Source organism: Callorhinus ursinus, unplaced genomic scaffold, assembly GCF_003265705.2.
Source record: "Callorhinus ursinus isolate GAN/ISIS: 27379988/994484 unplaced genomic scaffold, GSC_fseal_2.0 scaffold71, whole genome shotgun sequence".
Classification (NCBI taxonomy): Eukaryota; Metazoa; Chordata; class Mammalia; order Carnivora; family Otariidae; genus Callorhinus; species Callorhinus ursinus.
This window is the reverse complement of record NW_027397133.1, coordinates 1,807,423-1,822,171: the sequence shown is the minus strand read 5'-3', so window position 1 is coordinate 1,822,171 and position 14,749 is coordinate 1,807,423. Positions and strand designations below refer to the sequence as shown.

The 14,749-nt window shown below is 60.2% G+C and overlaps 3 protein-coding genes across 6 annotated transcripts in view; 1 reads left to right on the top strand and 2 right to left on the bottom strand.

Moving 5' to 3' along the window:
• Positions 1-651: 651 nt before the first annotated feature.
• GFY (golgi associated olfactory signaling regulator) lies at positions 652-7,365 on the top strand. Of its 4 annotated transcripts, none has more exons than XM_073886490.1 (6): positions 652-710; positions 3,653-3,823; positions 4,138-4,217; positions 4,907-6,107; positions 6,342-6,515; positions 6,993-7,365. In XM_073886490.1, the coding sequence occupies exons 4-6, from the start codon at positions 4,928-4,930 to the stop codon at positions 7,190-7,192; spliced, it is 1,554 nt and encodes a 517-aa protein (XP_073742591.1). In that variant the 5' UTR covers positions 652-710; positions 3,653-3,823; positions 4,138-4,217; positions 4,907-4,927; the 3' UTR covers positions 7,193-7,365. The 4 variants fall into 4 exon arrangements, with proteins under 4 accessions (XP_073742591.1, XP_073742593.1, XP_025705692.1 ...); XM_073886492.1 differs by lacking the exon at positions 652-710 and adding an exon at positions 1,491-1,583 and having other exon boundaries at positions 4,907-6,059; XM_025849907.2 differs by lacking the exon at positions 652-710 and adding an exon at positions 1,491-1,583.
• Positions 1,341-2,188, bottom strand: PTH2 (parathyroid hormone 2). The gene is made up of 2 exons (XM_025849432.2): positions 2,058-2,188; positions 1,341-1,550 (listed from the first exon to the last, which is right to left on the bottom strand). The coding sequence occupies exons 1-2, from the start codon at positions 2,186-2,188 to the stop codon at positions 1,376-1,378; spliced, it is 306 nt and encodes a 101-aa protein (XP_025705217.1). The 3' UTR covers positions 1,341-1,375.
• A 144-nt stretch (positions 7,366-7,509) lies between the features above and the next one.
• The window catches only part of SLC17A7 (solute carrier family 17 member 7), a 10,497-nt gene continuing 3,257 nt past the window's right edge, over positions 7,510-14,749 (bottom strand). Inside the window, exons 2-12 of the mRNA XM_025849951.2 lie at positions 13,460-13,712; positions 12,295-12,413; positions 11,914-12,028; positions 11,747-11,834; positions 11,505-11,591; positions 11,270-11,412; positions 10,554-10,703; positions 10,250-10,382; positions 9,473-9,583; positions 9,134-9,261; positions 7,510-8,917 (exon numbers count right to left, since the gene is read on the bottom strand). Of these exons, the coding sequence (XP_025705736.1) occupies positions 8,624-8,917; positions 9,134-9,261; positions 9,473-9,583; positions 10,250-10,382; positions 10,554-10,703; positions 11,270-11,412; positions 11,505-11,591; positions 11,747-11,834; positions 11,914-12,028; positions 12,295-12,413; positions 13,460-13,712 (1,621 nt within the window). The 3' untranslated portion in view covers positions 7,510-8,623. The remainder of the gene's footprint in view (positions 8,918-9,133; positions 9,262-9,472; positions 9,584-10,249; positions 10,383-10,553; positions 10,704-11,269; positions 11,413-11,504; positions 11,592-11,746; positions 11,835-11,913; positions 12,029-12,294; positions 12,414-13,459; positions 13,713-14,749) is intronic.

Sequence of the window (14,749 nt, the reverse complement as noted above, 5' to 3'; positions counted from 1 at the left end):
TTATGAAATCTGGCCGACTCCAGATGGTGTTGAGGAATATAGTTATCCCTTCATTATTCAGTATCTGAGTAACAGAGAAGCAGGTCCACCCCCTACAGCCTGAGGGCCAATTAGGGCGCGGTCCGCCTCCCAGAAATACAACCGATGCGAGAGTTTGCCGGTCACCCAGCGCCAGCCCCGCCCCCTTCCCCCGAGCCCACGCGCACAGCCCCGCCCTCTTCTCTAGACCAATCAGCGTGCGATCCGCACGAGCCGCGCCCCGGGCCAGCTCCTTAGAACCCTCTGCTTACCCCTCGGAGTGGGTTGCCATGGTCACCATTGAGCGTTGGGACTGAAGGGTTGGCGGGAGCCGCCAGTGAGGAGAGAGACAGAGATAGAAACGGGAAAACGATTCTAACTGGCTGCTGCTTCGCTTCACCTGCTCCCCAGCCCTGCGCCTCCGGGAGCCTGACGCCTGTCCTCTCCTCCCGCCCCAACGGTCTCCCGGGAAGGGCGCAGTCAGAAAACCCTGAACAAACTTCTGGAGGCTGCTGCTAGAGAGGCAGAAACCCTTTTCTAACAAAAGCGTTTTGCTTCGCGGGCGCTGTGATGAAGTTGTCTCATGGTGTATCTCGGTTAATCCTCAGATGAGGGGGGGAAAAAGGCTCAGAGGGTTAAGCAGCACTTCCCAATACCACACAGCTAGGTTTGGGGGAACCTGGTCTGGAATGGTAGGCACATCTCACCCCAGAGGCAACCCCCCCAATCTGTCCACTGCGCCCAGAGGGAAGTCAGGAAGTGAGGAGAGAGCGGAAACGGCGAAATTCGGAGAACATGAGAGCTGGAAGAGGGAGAAAAAAGAAAGCGATTAGGAATGGAAGGAAGAGTTTTAGAGGCAGAAAGAAGAGTAGGGAGAGGAGGCAGAGGGTTAGGAAGCCAGGAGGGTGAAAAGAGACAGAAGTACAGAGACTCAAGAGAGATGGCGAACGGACACTCAGAGAGGGACAGAGACCTAGAGAAGGGGACAGAGATTCAAGGAAACAGAGACCTGATAGGTTGCAGGAAACCAGAGAAGGGGACAGAAACCCAGACAGGAGGACAGAGTCCTGCAGGTGGAGAGGCACAGAGGCCCAGGGCGAGAGGAGGGGCCAGAGCTGGGGCATGGAGGGAGGGCAGAGCAGAAACGCAGACAGAGAATAGGAGTGGAGGGAGGGAAAGATGATGGGGGGGGGAGGGGAGGAGAGAGAAAAGAGAGAGGGGACTGGGGGGACGAGATACGCCGGAGTAGCGACGCAAGCCCCGCCCGTGTATCCCGCGCACACACCCTGGGCGCAGGAAGGAGGCGCAGACCCGAGCGCTCTGCGGGATCTTTATTTAAGTGGGGCGCGCGCGGCGCTCAGCGCGCGTCCAGCACCAGCAGCTTGTGCATGTACGAGTTCAGCCAGTGGCGGCGCTCGAGGGCGGCCAGCAGCCGCGCGCGCTCCCGGAAGGCCGCGTCGTCCGCCAGCGCCAGGCTCCGCCGCGACAGGCGGGTGGCCGGTCCCGCCCAGGCCCGGCCGGGGGAGCGGAGGCTGCGAGGAGACCAAGGGAGGCGGTTACCGCAGGTCCCGGACCCCCGCCCGCCGCCACCTGTACCCCCCGCCCTGTAATTGGAAGCCCCGTCCCTGCACTGGCTGTGGAGTGGCTCGGTGTCTGTCCTCTGTCCCCCTGTCTCCCTCTGTACGCGTCTCTGTCTGTTCACCGGGCTCGAAGCTCCCTGAGTACCGAGACCGAGTCTGATGCCTGCCCGCGCCCCCCCGACTCCAGGGCTCAGCGCCCGGCCTGATACACACTAAGAACCCAGTAAACTTTGCTCAAGGAACGAATCCGCTCTCCTTCGGCTCCTTTCAAATCTCTCAACGCCTTTCTCAGAATCTTCTCTCTCTTCCTCGTGCTGATTCCCTGTCCACACTCTAACTCGCTCCACCGCTGGTCTCCGTCCTCCTCTCTCCCGAATGTCTGTGCCCCCTTCTCCTTGGGTCTATTCCCTCCTCTCCGAATGCCCGGCCCCCCCTGGGTGTCCGGGGCGCCGCTCCTACCTGAGGACCCCGGCGGGGGGCAGGGCGACTCCCGAGGCAGTGCGGTCGCCCCAGGGCACAAGCAGCAGCAGCAGCGGCAGCAGCAGCAGCAGCCGCACCCGGGGGCTCCTGGGCACCTGGCGGGTCGCCATCACCTGTGGAGAGACAGGGAAGAGCTCAGTGAGGCCCACGTCCTGGCCCAGAACCCCGGACCCCGCCACCCACCCACCTCCTGCGCGCGTTTGCAGGGCCCGCTACCGCGCAGTGGGCTCGGACAGCCGGGCTGCAGCCCCCTTATATCGCCTCCACAGCCCCCGCAGCGGGCAGTGACGCAGACCAGGGGGCTGGGGGCACCGGGTCAGCCCCCCTCCCCCCAGGCTCATTAGGAGCCGCCAGCGGTAATGAGGAGCCAGGAGTGGGGGCCCTGCCTCTGCCTTGGCAGCCACCAACTAATTGGGACCAGGAGCTGGGACCTGAAGGGAAGCAGGAGGGGGAGAGACAGACAGACAGAGAAGTGGACACAGGAGGTGTGTCAGAGGGATAAAAATAGAGGCCGGCAGAGGGACCATCAGAGCAGAAGCCAGAGACACAGAGAAAGAGACAGGGAAAGCAACAGAGGAGGGACTGGTGGGGAGAAGCAGAGATGCGTAGACGAAGTAACCATGAGAGGGAAGGAAAAGACAGAGTGACAGAGGAAAGGGCCCACAGGGAGAAAGGAAGCAACAGAGGAAGAAGGAAAGGAGACGAAGGAAGAGAGAGGGGGGAAGAAGACAAAGAGCCAGCTGGAGATGGAGGGAGGAGGCTCTGAGAAAGACATGAGATAGAAGAACAGCCAGCCAGCACAGGGATGCCCAGAGGTAAATTCAGGCAGCAGAGAACCAAAAAAGACAGAGTGAGAGATGGAGGGGCGGGGGGGGGGGGGGGAGTAAGAGGAAAAGGGGAGGGGGGGGGGGGCTTGAAGGCAGGTAAAGTGACAGGCAAAACTCTGCAGAGGGGAAAGACAGACCAGGGCCGACGCCCCGCCCTGCGCATGGGTCTAAGCCTTCCCGGGGAGGAGTTGGGGGGTTTTGCGAAGCCCCGTCCCCTCACACTGGCTCTTAAGAGGGTGCTCTCTACACAGTAGGAGGAGGTAGGCCAAGGTTCTGAAGTCCCAAAGGGCAGTAGCAATCTGGGTATCTGACTGGCAAGACATGGGACCCTGGGCTCCTAGTTCCCCAGAGAGGAGAGGCCTGGGAACCCCAATTCCCTCCTGGGTCTTGAAATAAAAGGGCACCAGGGTTCTAAACTCTTGGGTTTGCATGTAGGAGATGGCAGATGGCCTAGAACCCTGGTTTCTTTCTTTCTTTCTTCCTTTCTTTCAGATTTTATTTATTTATTTGACAGAGAGAGAGCATGCGGGCACAAGCAAAACTCAGAGCTCGATCCCAGGACCCCGGGATCATGACCTGAGCCAAAGGCAGACGCTTAACTGACTGAGCTACTCAGACACCCCTAGACCCCTGGTTTCAAAGAAAACATAGCTTGGTTGGGCCACATCCCTCCACCAGATAGATGATCCCGTGCCTAATTCCCTTCCCTATTCCAGAAATGATGTTCTTTATCTCTGTCCCTTTAAGAGCACAAGCCTGTAGCCAGGCTCCCAGGATCCCCAGGGAGGGGGTCAGGTGTGTCACCTGCACCCCTGGGACCCTGCCTCCCGCTGCCCCTCCCAGAGCCATTCTGCAGCATTCACCGATCTCTGCGTCCAGTGCTGCTCACCTGCTGTCATCTTGGACCTCACTGAGCAGGTAAGAGACCCCAGGCCCCAAGTGACCTTGTCCTACCCAGGTATCTGCCACCCCCACCTCCACCTGAGCACAGACCTAGGTGTCTCTGCCCCAGACCAGTCCTGAGAGCCTGGGATCTCAACTCCATCCTCAATAAACAGAGGGACCAGAGTCCTGCCCCACAGCTCTCCGGGCAGGCTGAGGAATCCAGAACACCAGACCCCTATCTGCTGAGGGCCCAAGACTCGGAGTTCCCAGTCCCCTAGAGTTCAAGACTCCTGTCTCCTTTCTCCCCTGTAATCCAGCCCCCTAAACTTTCTCCCTCAAAATTCTAGGCGTCTGAACCTTCGGGCCTTTCCTCTCTAAGGAACCAGGAATTTAGACCCACGGTGCTCTCCACCCTCTGGAAACTGGGGTAAACCCCCAGCAGCCTTCTCGCCCAGGTCCCAGGAGTCTCCCTGCTCCCTCAGATCCAGGCGTGTCGGGGGCCCCCAGCCCACAGCCATTCCTTCTGAGCCTCATCTAGTGTAAACAACTGTGCAGTGGTGTCCCCGGCACCCTGGGGGGGGGCGGGGAGAAAAGGATCCTGTGTCCCCTTGGAGGTCTACACCCTCTGAAATAGAAGTCGAGGAGGTCTGAAGGCTTGGAGAGAGAGAATGAGAGATAGCACGAGAGGGAAGAGGGTCAGAGGGAGAAGCAGACTCCCCGCTGAGCAGGGAGCCCGATGCGGGACTCGATCCCAGGACTCCAGGATCATGACCTGAGCCGAAGGCAGTGGCTTAACCAACTGAGCCACCCAGGCGCCCCGGTCTGAAGGCTTGGAGAGGTCTGAGGTCTTTCCCAGTTTTTCTGGGACCCCCCTTGGGGAAACAGATAAGGAAATTAACTACGACTCCCAAGAAGCCCCGCGCCTCAGTCTCCCTTAGCTACGGCGGCTACGGCCCCACAGCCTTCAGGCAGTTGCAGCTGGGTTCTCCTCCTTTCCTGGGCGCCAAGCTGGGCGGGATCTCGGCCCACCTGGGGCGGTGGGCGTGGCCTCCGGGAGTGGGCCGGGGTTCTCGGGAGGCTTCCAACCTTAACCCCTCCCTTCCCGCTCCCCCGCAGCTATAGGCGTCTCCCAGAGCTATGAAGTCCCTCAGCCCGATCGTCTTCCTCCTCGTCTTCCCCCTCGCCCGGCTGGGTTCCAAGGCTGACCCTTCGGCCTCGCCGCTTACAGGCTCCGACTTCCCTGAGATAGGCCACCCTTCTCAGACCTCCCCTCCTGCTTCTGAGAATTCCGCTGGAGACGTGCCTAACCCAGACTCCCCTGCGACTGCTTATCCCGAGCCCTCCAAATCACCTCATGCAGTTTCCCCTGAGCCCTCCCGCCTTGACTTCACTGAGACTACCAACCATGACCTCCGAGAAACCACACACCCAGAGACTCCTGAAAGCCCTAAATCTACCTCACTCAACACCTCAATAGCAGACTCCCTGGAGACCCCCAAAATTAACCTTTCCAAAATGACAGATCCAGAACCTTCTAAGACCCCCAAACCGGACCCGACTGATACCCCACACCCAGAATCCCCTGAGACCCTCAAACCTAATCCCTCCAAAACCTCACACCCAGAATTTCCTGAGACCCCAAGCCCTGACCCTACCCAAACTCCACGCCAAGAATCCTCAGAAAGTCCCAAACTTAACTCCACCGAAATCTCACATGCAGAAGCCCCTGAGACCCCACATCCTGACCCCACCAAGACTCTTCACCCCAAATCTCCAGAAACCTATAACCCTGACATCACTGAAACCCCAAACTCTGAATTCCTTCAGACCCTCCATCCGGACGCTACTGAAACCCCCCACCCAGAATCCCATGTAACTCACAATCCCAGCCCCACTGAAATTCCCCAAACAGAATCCCCCACAACCCAGTACCAATTTGCAACAGAGAACCCCATGACCTCTGACCCTGAGATCTCCGCCAGTCCTCACCCAGAAACGACTACACCTTTCAAGGACAAAGCTACTGCCCTAAATGAGCTGCCCCTGAGTCCCAAACCAGAAACCCCTGCAGTGACCCAGCCTGACTCCCTTAAATTGCGCAGGTCGGTTTCTCCTGGGACAGTTGAACTGAAGGCCTCCCAGAACTCTAGCCTTAAAGGGCCTGATGCCCTTCTTCCCTCAGCCCGGATTGCGGGCCCCCCTGCTCCTCTCGGTTCCCCCAGTCAGCCAGCCCCTGCCACTCCGCGGGCCCCGCAGCGGCGCAGCCGAGGTGAGAGAGTCAGCACTATCATCGTGGTGGAACGAGTGGAGGAGACCGGTGAGGGGCCAAGACCGGACTCCTGGGTCTGAGGGAGGAGGGGGCCGGGGGCCAGGACTCCTGGGTCTCGGGGAGGACTGGCTGAGGACCCGGCTCTTGAGTCTGAGGCGGGAGGAGGCTGAGGGCTGGTATGTGGGGTCTGAGAGTGGAAGGGGGGGAGGCCGGGACTCCTGGGTCTCGGGAAGTAGGGGCTGGGAGTTTAGATTGCTCAATCCCTGGGTCCTCGCCCTTCAGGCGTAACCCTGGTGGGGCGCCCCCGGGGCGCGGCGGGCGGGGCGCTCTGCCTCTTCCTCGCGGGGACCGGACTGCTGATCGGCATTTTCCTGCTGCTGTGGTGTCTCTACCGCCGGGCGGCTCGACACCGGCCCTTCGCACACCACCGGCTTCCAAACGACGGAGATGAACCGGGTGAGCGACCCTCATTGCGTCCTTCTCCTTGAATGCACGTTTCCTTAACACGGTTTCGCCTGGCACTTTAGGGCGCCCTGCCAAAAAGTACAGGTCCCCCACCCAAGGTCAATGGAAGCCCCGACCCCTCCATGATCCTGCCCCCCAATTCTCCGAAATTCCCCCGCGACACACGTCCAGCGCCGCCCCCAGCCCAGCTGGGAATTGCAACAGGCTGGGGGCGACAGGTCCCCACAAGCCCCGCCCCTTCCCCCTCCCCGTGGAGCCCTGAATTCCCCGCCCTCTACACTGCAGGCCCCGCCCCGCTGCGCCGATGCCACGCCCCCTCTTCGATTCTGGGGGCCTCGCCCTTTAATTTGAAAACCCACTTCCAAAGAACTGTCGAATCGTCTTTCCCACCTCCTCGTTGGCCAGCGGCGCAGCAGAGGGGACAGGCCCTGTCTGCCTAGTGATGACCTCGCCCCTCTGTTCCCACAGTTATGCATTTGGAAGCCCCGAAGGATCCCTACGACCTCTACTTTTATGCCCCGGATGCCTGGGTCCCTTCACACATCGCCACCAAACAGCCGCCGCCCACCCCCCCGCTGCCGCCCAAGCTACCCCCGCCTCCCCGCGGGAACCGCCCCCAGAGCCTGGAGCCGCTCTCCCCCGCCACGCTCCCCAACAACTTCGTGTGAGCCCTACTGGTGTCCTGCCAGACACGCGCCATCCCCAGACGGAGGAAGGGCCCAGAGGTCTTGTCCTCCTGGCATGCTTTGCTGCACAGTAGCCCTCTTGGGTAGGAGGTCCAACACACCGAGATGCTTTCGCTGTGACCGGAGAACACGGTCTGAGGCCGAATAAATCAAGTGTTCCCACGGCTAGACCCCTACTCTGGCCTGCTTCCTGGGAGAGGAGGGGGCTGGGGCCCTGGGATTCTGGGTCTGAAGGAGGAGGGAGCTGGGGGCCCAGGCTCCTGTGACCCCGCCACGGCCAATGACGACTGAGTGTGTACACCAAAGCATTTTATTGGGAGTGAGGCAGGGCAGGATTTACAGTCACAGAGACAGAGACACAAAGACAACCCTGCTCCGGGGAAAACACCCCTCTCCCCCAGCCCCATTCCCTTTCCTGGGATTCTGTGAACTCCTCCTGCATATGGTCCCCAAATTCTAAGCCGAAAGAGGGGAGTCTGAGAGGGGAAGGATCCCAGATTTTGAGTCGTTTAGCCCCTGAGGGACACAACAAATGGCCACTGAGAAAACAAGAGTAGTTCGAAACCACCCAGGAGAATAAAGTGCAAGGAATTAGGGGGAAGAGGGGCATCTTGAAACCACCGTGGGGAAGTTCAATGATGGTGGCTTCACACCATTGAGTTGATGGACTTGAGCAGCCACTATTTAGACCTGAAAATGTCTCAGAAAAAGTGCATGGGGGTGGAGAGAGGCATAATGTTAAAACCGCCATCTTCCTTCCCTAGACATTGTGCTAAGCTAGGGAGAAGGTCTTGGGGAATTTGGTGCTTCAGCAGAACCTGCTGGTGGAAGGAGGGGTGTGGGGCGGAGGGGGGGGCTTGAAACCGCCATTCTCCCTCAGAAACGCTGGTGAGAATCGATCCCTAGAATGGCGGGGATGGGCGATTGGTTAATCCAACCTGGAGAATGCAAAATGGAATCGGCAGAGGTTTGTAACTTCTAGAGGAAGACCTTGAATGTTTCTGAAAGGTGAGGAAAGCTGAGTAGTCTCGGGGGCTTAGCCCAAGAGTCCCGGGGGTTAAAGGAAAGGGCGGAGGAAGGGTGCCTCAAAATCACAAGAGAGAGTGAAAGACTGAACTGTCCATTCAAATAAAGCCCTGAAAGGAGAGATTTGAAACCACTGAGGCAGAACAAGTGAAGAAGGAAAACCTTGAGGGGAATTTGGGTATCCTTGAAACTGCCAGTCTGCAGCTTCACTACCCCTGAGAGGCGATCGGGAAGGGAAGAGGACTTGACAGCACTGGGGAAGAAGAGGGCGAGTGCTTCTTAGGCCTGCAGCAGGACAGCGAGAACTGGGGTTCCTTGACAGTCACTCAGGCCAGTGATGTGTAGAATGGAGGTCCTGGAAACTGCCATTCAGTGGGAGGCACTCGGTCAGTAGTCCCGGACAGGGGGTGGGGGTCTTGGGGGCTGAACTGTGCTGTGTGTGGCTCCATAGGAAGGAGGGGGGACGGGAGGAGCCCCGGGGGGCTCAGCCTCATCCTCCATTTCGCTTTCGTCACTGCCAGCCAGCTGGTCATGGCCAACGAAGCCACACTTCTCTTCGCTCATCTCCTCAGGCTCTGCCCACGGCTGCTTCTCCCCGGAAGCGAAGACCCCGTAGAAGATGACACCCCCATAGTGCACCAGGGAGGCAATTAGGAATACGTACTGCCACTCCTCCCGAGTCTGTGGGGGGACATGGGGAAGGGGAGGTCAGAGGACAGAGACACAGAAGGTGGAGAGAGAATCTCAGTTCAGAGAAAGGGAGACAGAGATCCAGCGGGAAGCGAAGCGTTAGGAGACCAGAAGAGGGCAGGGATGGCGCCCAGCGAGGGTGAAGCCCGTCAGGAAGGCCCCATACACAAATTGGGAGGGCGAGTGGGTCAGGGCCAGGGTACGGACCTTGTGCTTAGTCATGGCACCCACGATGATGGGGCACACCATGCCTGACAACGTGCCCACGCCGTTGGAGATGCCCATGAGGATGCTGGCGTAGCGCGGGGCGATGTCCAGGTGGTTCACGTTGAACCCTGGCGAGGCAAGCCAGAAGGCATCACTCCCGATTGAACCTCACTGGAGGGACTCCTGCTGAGCCGCTCCTCCTCCCATCGCAACCTCCCCCGTCCCTCCCTCTCTTTCCGGGCCACCTTTTGCGAGCCTGGGAAGTCCCCTTCCTGAGCCAGGCCGTTCCCTACAGAGCTGTCCCGAGTCCGCCAAGCTGCGGCACCGCGCTGTTCTCACCAGAGATGGCGAAGCCGCTGAAGCCCACGGCGAGGACCAGGAACGAGATGGCCACGCCCTTGGAGTGCGAGTAGCCGACCACCAGCAGCAGCGTGGCTTCCATGCCGAAGCCTACGGAGGGCCGGAGGGCCGTCTCATCTGAGCGCCCGCCGCCCCACACCGCCTCTCCAGCCCGCCTCCCCCCGCCCCAGCCCTGCCACCTCCATGCCCGTCCCTGGCTTTGTGCGGGTTCAGCCTGCCTCGTCCCGCATTCCGCCCGCGCCCGCCCTAACCAAAACCCTCTCGTCCCTAACGTCCGTGACCACGCGCACCAGAGCCACCACGGCCCCGGCTGGACCCTCCACGGCCCCACTCCCTGACTAGGCCACGCCCTGAAGACGCAGGGTCCGAGCCCCACCGGTGCACCCCCCACCGTCCCACCTTCCCTCGGTTCTCACTCATTAGGCAGCAGGCCACCCAGACCTTGTCTCTCCAGGTCCCCTACTCATAGCCCCTCTTGATCGCCTAGTTCCCGTCCAGCTCCACCCAGTCCCGTGTAGGCCCCGCCCTGCCAGACCCAATTTGGTCTCGCCGGTGCTCCACCGGGATAGTCACACCCGCCTTGCCCTTCCACCGGGGTGGGCCTTGAGAGAGCAGCCGGAGATTCTGTTCCATCTACGCCTGGCCTCACCCCGGCTCCGCCTCTCTGGACACGCCCCTGACCCCGCCTCCATCCTCCCGGAGTCCCGCCCCACTCGGGGCTGTCCCAGACCCCGCGCAGGGCCCCGGCCCACTCACCTCCACAGTTCATCAGCTTGCGCACATTAGTGGTGGACATGATTCGGCGGCTCCTCAGGAAGTCCGCGATCTGGCCGCCGATGGGCACGATGATGGTCATGACCAAGTGAGGCAACGCTGACACCAGGCCCACCTGCACCAGCGAGCGTACAGAGCGAGGGCTCAGGGGCGGCTGACCCGGCATCTCCACCCGCTTCGGGTACCTTTGGCTCCTCCCTGTCCCTCGTTCCAACCTCTTGGGATCCAGGCCCGGCTGCTCCATCTCCCCCCGCTGCGCCCCCTGCCTGTCCTTCCTGGGCCCAACCTTGCTGATCTCGAAACCGAACACCTCTTCGAAGTAGGCGGGCTGGGAGATAAGGAGCAGGTAGAAGGTCCAACTGCGGCAGAAGTTAGCCACGATGATGGCATAGACTGGCATGGATGTGAAGAAGCGCCGCCAGGGTGTGTTAAACTTCTGTTGGGGGGGAGGGTGTGGAGAGGAGAGGCCGCTAAGACAGAGACCAGGGCTGGGCGCTCTCCGTGTCCCTTCAGGGACCCATTTATAGTCCCACAGAGACCCAGGATTCCCGACCTCACTAAAATCTCCGGGGGCGCCAACTCGGCCATGTCCCTGTGAGGACCTTGGCATCCTGGCCTCACAGTGACACTTCAGGGACGCAGGTGTCCCACCTCTACAGTGCCCCTCAGATGCACAGGTGTCCGGACCCCACGATGACCCTCATGAGCCCAGGAGTCTCTTTCTGTTCCATTATGCCCCCTAATTCAAGCCTCACTCACCCCAAGGTCTAAGAAAACCCCCACATTCAAATCCCACTTCTGCGGGCTTAACCACGCCCCATAGTGGTTCTGTCCGCCTCACCACCCAGCCCTGCCCTCAGCACCTGCTAATCTTTTAGTCTACAGGAACCCACGGCGATCTACACACTGTGGAAGTTCGAAGCCCCCTTTTCTCCTGCCTCCCTGCCTGAATATCTCTCCTTGCCCCACCGCGCCTCCGCCCCCGCAGGCCTGGGCCCTGACCGTGACCGGGTTCATGAGTTTGGCGCTCTCGCCGATGGCGTCCTCTATGTACTTGCGCTCCTCTTCCGAAATGCTGGGGTGCAGAGCTGGGGACTCATAGGAGACGAGCAGCCAGAACAGGTACCAAAAGATCCCGAAGCTGCCTGGGGAGGGTCAGGAGGGGGATGGAAGCGAGGTGACGACCGGCCTCGCTCCGCCCCAGCGCCACCCGGACCCAGGCGTCCGGGCCCCTCACCGTAGACGTAGAACACAGAGCTCCATCCGGAGTACTGCACCAGGACCCCGGCGAGAGGCATCGCGACCACCGCCCCAGCATAGGAACCTAAGGGGGAGGACGCCAGATGTAGACCGGGCTCATCTATCCTCAGATCCGGGAATGGGGCCTCCCAGCCCCTGCCTTTCGGGGACACAGAAGTACAGGCCACAGGCCCTCCTCCCTCAGACCCGCATGTCTGGATACTAGCCCCTTCCTCTCACCGCAAAAGGCTGTTGTTGCCAAGCGACTCCGCTCTAAGGGCGGGGCCCATTTGCTCCAGATGCCGTGGCAGGCAGGGTACGTGACCCCCTAAGAAGGAGAAAACCAAAAATCAACGAGAAGAGGCGGAGTGAGAACAGGCACAGGGTCATATGGAGCAGGGCTTTACCTCTACCAACCCCTGCAGGATCCTCACGAAGATGACACAGCCATAATGGACTCGGGCAGCCGAGGGGATCAGCATGTTTAGAGTGGATGTAGCCACAATGGCAAAGCCGAAAACCCTGGTAGGAAGAGTCCATAGTACTAGAATAGGGTTTGCTATCCCGCCAAAGCTGGGATTCCGCTCTGTCTGCCCTCGGCGCGCTAGGCCTTGTGGTCCTCCAGACCCCACCCCCCACCTCTGTAATTCTCACCTTCCACAACCACAAGCCCCGCCTTTCTCTAAGACCCCGCCCCCTAACCCAGGCTCCTCCCATTCCCCCGTCAGCCCCGAAATGCCAGGCCACACCCTCTACGTAGTTCCCACCTTGAGACCCCAGCCCTGTACCTGTTGGCTGCGAATTTTTGGCAGATAAATCCTCCGGGAATCTGGGTGACAATGTAGCCCCAGAAAAAGGAGCCGTGTATGAGGCCAACAGTCTCTGGATCCCAGTTAAATTGAGCTTTCTGCGGGCCAAAAGGTACGTCAAACCTGCGGCCCTGACCCCAGGCTCTGCCCCTCCACCAATCAACACAGACAGATTTAGTCCTTCAATCAATCAGCAACAAGGACCCCTCTCGCGCCCAAACACCTGCCAATCAGAGTTCACGCCGTCCTCCTCCAGTTCTGCCCGCGCAGGCTGCCAGGCCGCACTACCCCAGCAACCCGGCCTGTCGCTGCGCGGAAACCTCGCTCGGCCTGCTTCCCCGCCTCCGTGCCCCTTCTCCGAACGTCTAGGGGCCCGTCAGTGGGGTGGGAACTCTGTCTCCACTTACGTCTCTTAACCAACCTAAGAAACTGTTTGCGGAGTGACTGGGTGGGGTCTAGTCCGGGACGAGAAGTAGCCAAAGGGGGGAGGTAGGCCAGTGCCTAAATCAGGAATTTTTCCTGAGGCAGGGGCACGGCCTTCACCGGAATTAAAATGGGCAAAAAATGGGGCGCCTGGCTGGCTCAGTCGGTAGAGCACGCCACTCTTGATCTCGGGGTTGTAAGTTCGAGCCCCAGGTGGGGCGTAAAGGTTACTTAAAAAATACTTAAAAATAATAAAATAGGGAGAAAGGCTTAGATGGGGCGGGCTTTAGGTAAAGGCCAGAGCAAGATGAAGCGGGATAAAGCAGGGACCGAACTTCAGAAAAGTCAGGATCAAACTTCAGGGTGGAGCCCGCGTTGGGACTGGGATTAGGATGTGCCCCTGGGACAGGCGTGGGTAGCAGGTGGAGCAAAGTTGCTAGGAGGCCTACAGTGGAGCAGGGGCAACACGTAGGAACCCCAGTGCTGTCGCAGAGTCTGCATTTGGAAATCAGGGACCTGAAATAAATAGGGGCGGGGCTTCACTTCGAGCTGGGCACGGCTTCCTAAGCCGAGAGCCCTGAAGCAGAAGGGAGCCAGCCGCCGGGGGCGCACGGATGGGCGGGGCTGCTCGGCCTGGGCTCCGCCCGGAGGTCCGTGACGTCATCAGCGGGAGTGGGCAGGGCGAGGTGGGCCCGCGTGCCAGGCCACGCCCCTGAACTACCTGCACCACCACGTGGCCCCCGCGGTGGGTCGTACTGTTGTTGACCATAGAGACGATGGCCACGCCCAGGTTGCAGCGGATCCCAAAGCTGATGCAGAAGCCCAGACCGCTCATGATGGCGATAATGTAGCGGCGAGGGAGACCGAAACAGGTGCAGTCCACTACCGGCGGGTCCCGGGTCTGCGTTGTCACCGGGCGTCCGTCAGCACTCAGCTCTAGCGTCTCTGCACCTTCCTGTCGCTTCTCCAGAAGGCTGCGGGGCAGCAAGAGTCGAAGACTCGTAAGTTCAGGCCCCCGGTCCCCTCCTCCCCACGACACAGGAGTCCGGGGCAAGACCTCCTGCTTTTCAAGACTCTAAGGATGCTAAGCCCGCACTCCCTCTTTCCCCAGGAGTCCAGGCCCTAGCGCCCATCTCCCCCCACACACACCCAGGATCCAGGAACCTGGACGCCCTCTCTCCAACCCCTTCAGACCAGAAATTCACGTTGCCAGCCCCCTTCTCCTGCAGACTCCGGTGTGGAGGTCCTCAGTCCCCTTTTCCCCCAGCCCCGTTAATCTCTCGACTCAGGAGTTTTAGACCCCAAACTACACTTGGTGATCCAAGAGCCTGTGCCCCCAGCCCCCACTCCGAGGCCCAGAGACTCTTCAGCCCCCCTCTCCCCAGATATGAGTCTATTTGAGGAAGCAAAAGGCGCTAAGGAGATGCTTCAGCAAAGGTGTCAAAAGAACAGATGCTTCTCAGCCACGTCTGCTATATATACCGACCGCCCTCCTCCCCTGCCCCCAGTGGCATGCCCTTCCCTGCTTCCAGGCCCCAGGTGTGAGGCTGACATCCAGCTGACTCCCTTCAGCCACCGGAAGCCCATTCCCTGGGGGTAGGGAGAAGTCAGGGTCCCTGGAATCCAGCAGCCCAGCCAGACACCCCTGGGGAACCTTGAGTTCAGGCTGTCAGCTAGAGGGTAGGGAGGGGGGAGTGGCGGGTGGTGTCCTGGCAAGGGACAGATGGCCCTGGCAGGGGGATTGGCTCAGTCCCCAGCGTGGCTCTCGCCCCCACCCATTCTGGAACCGGGATTGAGTCTGTGATGATGGATAGGGTATTTGGAGAGCCACCTCACACCCGGAGAGTGGCCGCCGGGAAAGAGAGGTGCCCTGAGACAGGTGTGCAGAGACCCAAAAGGAGGGCGACCGAGATGGGAGGGGCACAGAGGCTGAAACAAAAGGGTCTGAGATACAGAAGGAGGGACAGAGACCCAGAGAGAGAGAGGGGCAGAGACCCAGAGAGAGAGAGGG

Bases quoted from the DNA above. Each gene is read 5' to 3' on its own strand.
- PTH2 (XM_025849432.2), bottom strand. From the start codon at position 2,188: ATGGCGACCCGCCAGGTGCCCAGGAGCCCCCGGGTGCGGCTGCTGCTG. The intron at 1,551-2,057 runs GTAGGAGCGGCG...GTCTCCTCGCAG, and splicing joins CCCCCCGCCGGGGTCCTCAG to CCTCCGCTCCCCCGGCCGGG.
- GFY (XM_073886490.1), top strand. From the start codon at position 4,928: ATGAAGTCCCTCAGCCCGATCGTCTTCCTCCTCGTCTTCCCCCTCGCC. The intron at 6,108-6,341 runs GTGAGGGGCCAA...CTCGCCCTTCAG, and splicing joins GGAACGAGTGGAGGAGACCG to GCGTAACCCTGGTGGGGCGC. The intron at 6,516-6,992 runs GTGAGCGACCCT...CTGTTCCCACAG, and splicing joins AAACGACGGAGATGAACCGG to TTATGCATTTGGAAGCCCCG.